This window comes from Austrofundulus limnaeus, unplaced genomic scaffold (assembly GCF_001266775.1).
Source record: "Austrofundulus limnaeus strain Quisiro unplaced genomic scaffold, Austrofundulus_limnaeus-1.0 Scaffold718, whole genome shotgun sequence".
Taxonomy (NCBI): Eukaryota; Metazoa; Chordata; class Actinopteri; order Cyprinodontiformes; family Rivulidae; genus Austrofundulus; species Austrofundulus limnaeus.
Window position 1 is genome coordinate 223,518 of NW_013953120.1, and position 5,194 is coordinate 228,711.

Consider the following 5,194-nt stretch of genomic DNA (forward strand, 5'->3'; position numbering starts at 1 on the left):
TTTCACAGGTCAGAGCAGAGTGTGGACGTTTCACAGGTCAGAGTGTGGACGTTTCACAGGTCAGAGTGTGGACGTTTCACAGGTCAGAGCAGAGTGTGGACGTCTCACAGGTCAGAGTGTGGACGTCTCACAGTTCAGAGTGTGGACGTCTCACAGTTCAGAGTGTGGACATCTCACAGTTCAGAGTGTGGACGTTTCACAGGTCAGAGTGTGGACAGAGTGTGGACGTCTCATAGGTCAGAGTGTGGACAGAGTGTGGACGCACCGTGTTCTCAGACCGCAGGTTGGCGAACTCGCTCTTCTCCAGGATCACCATGTCCTTCCTGATGGAGTCCAGATGAGTCATGATCTGCTGCATCGCGATCTCCTGGATACAAAAACCACAACTATGACCCGGTACCATCCCATAATACCACCTATCATGACCCAGTACCAGGTTCTGGTACCGGGTCATGGTTGGACCTCATACCTGGTGGGACCTGGTCACCATGTCCTTGTAGACCATGTCCATGTTGGCTGAGGTCAGAGTGACCAGAGCAGAAACCATCAGCTCTGCCTGGTGCTTCTCAAAGCCTGCAGACAAACAAACAAACAAACAAACAAACATCAAACAAACAAACAAACAAACAAACAAAGAGAACCCTGCAGGACCCAGTCGGATCTCTTCTTCAGGACCACTGAACCAGGACCGGACCAGAACCCACCGCTGCTCTGCAGCTCTGTCACCAGGCCGTGGGAGTCGAAGGTCAGCTTCCTGTGCTCCAGGGGGGTCAGCTCCACTTTCCTCAGGTCAAAGGTCGCCAGCGGTGCCGCCACATGGAACCCTGCCACACAGAACCGACCCGACCCGTTACATTCTGCTGCTCAGAACCTTTCAGGTACCTGAAATGTTTTTATAAATAAACATTAAAACAAGTTATTTTGATTGAACCAACAAATTCAAGACAAAAGTAAATAAAAACACAGCAGAACGACTGTCAGCTGTTAAAATATAAAAACAAACAAAAACAAGTTGGACCGGAAACAAAACAAACCGGAAATTATCAGGTCTGGATCTGGCTGCGCATGCGCAGTGAACACCTCTACCTGCGTTAGGTACGGTCTGACCTTTAACCCCGAGCCCACCTCTGAGCGCGCGGACCGGCCGCAGCACCGCCTTCAGACCGGAAGTGGTCATGTTTGTTCTGTAAAACGGTCCGGTTGTCGGTCCAGGGTCCTGTTTGGATCAGGTCTGGATCGGGTCCCGTTCGTGTTCGCAGAGCAGGACCTCACGATGCTGACGTCACGGACAGCCGGATGTGACGTCTCAGCGCCCCGCCCCCAGTGAAACTACTCTGTTAAACTAATTTATTAATACATTTTAGTCTGTTATAGTTTGTACTTAATACATCTACTAACTAAAATACAAATAAAATGTTAAACTGAAGCTTTCAGTTTTATTTTTATATTTTGTGTCAATAAAGTTTGATCATTCAAACCGGGTTGTTTTCAAGATGGCGGCCGCCGCGGGCACCTGGAGCTGGTTTGTTCCGTTAGCAGCGGGAGTTTCTCTCTTTAAATGTCTCTTCATCAACTCTTAGTGAGTAGAAACAGTCCGAGCTGCTGACAGCCGCGGGAAACTTTAAACTTTTTATTTTTATTTAACTGAGGAGTGTTAGCTTCACAGCTAACAGCCCGAGCTGTTTACACAGGTTAATGTTTACAGTAACCCGGGTTTATTTAACCTGAGAGACTTGTTTGAGACTAAACCTGACATGTTGTTGAGTCAAACACCGGCAGGTGGCGCTGTTTCACCTGATGACGTCATCTGCTTCCACACCTCCAACATGTTTAAAACATTTACCTGTGGAGGCTAGTTTCACAGAGTTAAAGTAAATAAATCATTCATGATTAATTTATAACTTTCTGTTCTGATACTGACGGACCTGGACCAGTTTGGACTGTAAGAGTCCAGACCTGGACCAGTTTGGACTGTAAGAGTCCAGACCTGGTCCAGTTTGGACTGTAAGAGTCCAGANCCAGTTTGGACTGTAAGAGTCCAGACCTGGTCCAGTTTGGACTGTAAGAGTCCAGACGTGGTCCAGGTTTGGACTGTAAGAGTCCAGACCTGGTCCAGGTTGGACTGTAAGAGTCCAGACCTGGTCCAGCAGGTGGGTTTCTGTCAGTTCTGCTGAGTCAGCGTCTTACCTGTCTCCAGTCACTCCACAGACTTCGAGGTCCACAGGAACTGGTTGGCCATCACACACAGCCTGCCCGTGTCCAGGTGGTACCATGAGGTGAGTCGGACCCTCAATTCCTGGTTCAGGTGTGTCAGGTGTCCTGTGGTCCTGACCCGAGCCTCTGTGTTTCAGAACCGGTCTGAGTGGACTCTGGACTACCCSCCTCTGTTCGCCTGGTTCCAGTTCAGCCTGTCTCAGGTGGCCCAGCACTTCGACAGGAACCTGCTGCAGGTGCAGAACCTGAACTACTGCAGCCGGTCCACGGTCCTGTTCCAGAGACTGTCTGTGGTCTTCACGGACCTGGTTTTTATCTACGCTGTCAGACAGTGAGTCCAGGTCCTGAGTCCAGTCCCAGAACCTCTGACCCGGTCCTGATTGGTCCGTTCCTCTCCAGGTGTTGCAGRTGTGTTGAGGAGCAGAGGAGCTGTCGGGACATCTGGACCCGCCCGTCCTTCGTCCTGGCCGTGCTGCTGCTGTGGAACTTTGGTCTGTTCATCGTGGACCGTATCCTCATCTGCAACACTGTGACCCGGTTAGAACCAGAACCAGAACCCTGGTTCTTGTTCTGGTTCTGGTTCTGACAGAAAACAAACATGGCTCCAACAAACTTTAATCAGGTTTTATTTGTATTTTTAAAATCAGCACCTGCAGTTTTAGTTATTCATCGCTGTAGCTCCGCCCCCAGCCTCTGATGTCAGCACACCTGTGCTCTGGACCAGGTTCTGACTTTGGTTCTGATTCAGAACCAGAACACTTCCTGTGTGCCTCAGGATCCTTCAGTAATCACAGGTCTGATCAGACGCCTCACCTGACTCACCTGACACTTAGGCTCCGCCCACCCGACTCACCTGGATGAAATGATTTTTCTTCACATTTTCCTGCTCAGACATTCATTTTCAGTACAACGGCTTCCTGTTTGGCTTCCTGCTGCTGTCTGTGGCCAAACACCTGCAGGTTAGAACACCAGGACCTCACCTTTACATCACTTCCTGTTTGGTTGACGTTACATCACTTCCTGTTTCCTGTTCAGTCCTGCCACCTGCAGGGGGCGCTGCTGTTCACCGTCCTGCTCAACCTGAAGCACATCTTCCTGTACGTGGCGCCGGCGTACGGAGTCTACCTGCTGAGGAGCTACTGCTTCACCCAGGACAACACCGGTACCACCTCTGGTTCTGACTGGACCCACCTGTGGTTCTGACCCACCTGTGGTTCTGACCCACCTGTGGTTCTGACTGGACCCACCTGTGGTTCTGACCCACCTGTGGTTCTGACCCACCTGTGGTTCTGACTGGACCCACCTGTGGTTCTGACTGGACCCACCTGTGGTTCTGACTGGACCCACCTGTGGTTCTGACCCACCTGTGGTTCTGTGCAGACGGCTCCATCAGGTGGAGGAGTTTCAGTCCGGTCCGGCTCCTGGTTCTGGGCAGCATCGTCACGTCGGTCTTCACTCTGTCCTTCGGTCCGTTTGTTGTCATGGTGAGACCCACCTGCCTCTGTCCGACCAGAACCAGAACCAGAACCAGAACCTGCGACTCGTCCCTCTGTTGATGTGTTTCAGGGCCAGCTGCCTCAGGTTCTGACCCGGCTCTTCCCCTTCAAACGGGGTCTGTGCCACGCCTACTGGGCCCCCAACATCTGGGCCCTGTACAACATCCTGGATAAAGTTCTGGCTCACCTGGGTGAGGCTCCGCCCCCTCTGACATCAGATTCAAACAGGAAGTGAGTCTTATTTTGACAGCTTTAATAAAACCCTGCTTTTATTTTGAAAAGGCGTCAGTCTGCAGCTGCTGCAGGAGGCGGAGCTTCCTGCAGCCTCCATGACGGGCGGTCTGGTCCAGGAGTTCCAGCACTCGGTCCTGCCCTCCATCTCTCCCTCCGTCACACTCGTCTGCACACTTCTGTCCATCCTGGTGAGTCGGAACCAGAACCGGTCCACTTCAGAGCTCAGCTGGACCTCCTGGTTCTGAACCTGAGTGTTTATGAGTAAAGTCTGTTTTTAATTCCTGTCTGAAGCCGGCGGCCGCCTCCATCTGGTGGCGTCCCCGAGGTGGGCGGGGCTTCCTGCGCTGCCTGCTGCTCTGTGCTCTGGGCTCCTTCATGTTCGGATGGCACGTCCACGAGAAGGCCATCCTCCTCGCCATCCTGCCGCTCAGGTGGGCTGTGTGTCCCGGTCCGACCCGGTCCAACCCGGTCCAGCAGGCTGCAGGAGGACCAGTCTGATTAAACCTGTTTTCCTGCAGCATCCTGGCGGTGGAGAACAGAGAGGATGCTGGGATATTCCTGCTGCTGAGCACCACGGGTCACTACTCCCTGTTCCCTCTGCTCTTCACTCCTGCAGGTAAACAGAACCAACAGAACCAACAGAACCAACAGAACCATGACCCTGTTTCATGTTGATGTGTGAGTGACAGGAAGTGTGTGTTTCAGAGCTGCTGATCAAAGTGTGTTTGATGCTGATGTTCACCATCTTCTCCTTCACTGCTCTCAGGAAGCTCCACAGGTAAACACACCTGTCTGAACACACCTGTCTGTACACACCTGTCTGTACACACCTGTCTGTACACACCTGTCTGTACACACCTGTCTGAACACACCTGTCTGTACACACCTGTCTGTACACACCTGTACACACCTGTCTGGACACACCTGTCTGAACACACCTGTCTGAACACACCTGTCTGAACACACCTGTCTGAACACACCTGTCTGTACACACCTGTCTGAACACACCTGTCTGTACACACCTGTCTGAACACACCTGTCTGTACACACCAGTCTGTACACACCTGTCTGAACACACCTGAACACACCTGTCTGAACACACCTGTCTGAACACACCTGTACACACCTGTCTGAACACACCTGTCTGTACACACCTGTCTGTACACACCTGTCTGAACACACCTGTCTGTACACACCTGTCTGTACACACCTGTCTGAACACACCTGTCTGTACACACCTACACCTGTCT

General features: G+C 51.9%; 2 protein-coding genes across 2 annotated transcripts; one reads left to right on the forward strand and one right to left on the reverse strand.

Annotated features, from left to right (window-relative positions):
• Positions 1-265: 265 nt before the first annotated feature.
• LOC106532111 (coiled-coil domain-containing protein 90B, mitochondrial) lies at positions 266-1,278 on the reverse strand (the record flags this gene model as incomplete). The annotated part of the gene is given in 4 exon segments (XM_014028114.1): positions 266-367; positions 470-573; positions 705-824; positions 1,087-1,278. Coding segments are annotated over 4 exon segments (417 nt in total), but the record flags the coding sequence as incomplete, so codon positions are not given.
• A 193-nt stretch (positions 1,279-1,471) lies between these two features.
• alg8 (ALG8 alpha-1,3-glucosyltransferase) lies at positions 1,472-4,722 on the forward strand (the record flags this gene model as incomplete). Its single annotated transcript, XM_014028112.1, is given in 12 exon segments — positions 1,472-1,579; positions 2,198-2,276; positions 2,352-2,545; positions 2,614-2,723; positions 3,106-3,173; positions 3,250-3,376; positions 3,595-3,698; positions 3,781-3,901; positions 3,993-4,132; positions 4,236-4,375; positions 4,463-4,560; positions 4,650-4,722. Coding segments are annotated over 12 exon segments (1,340 nt in total), but the record flags the coding sequence as incomplete, so codon positions are not given.
• Positions 4,723-5,194: the final 472 nt, after the last annotated feature.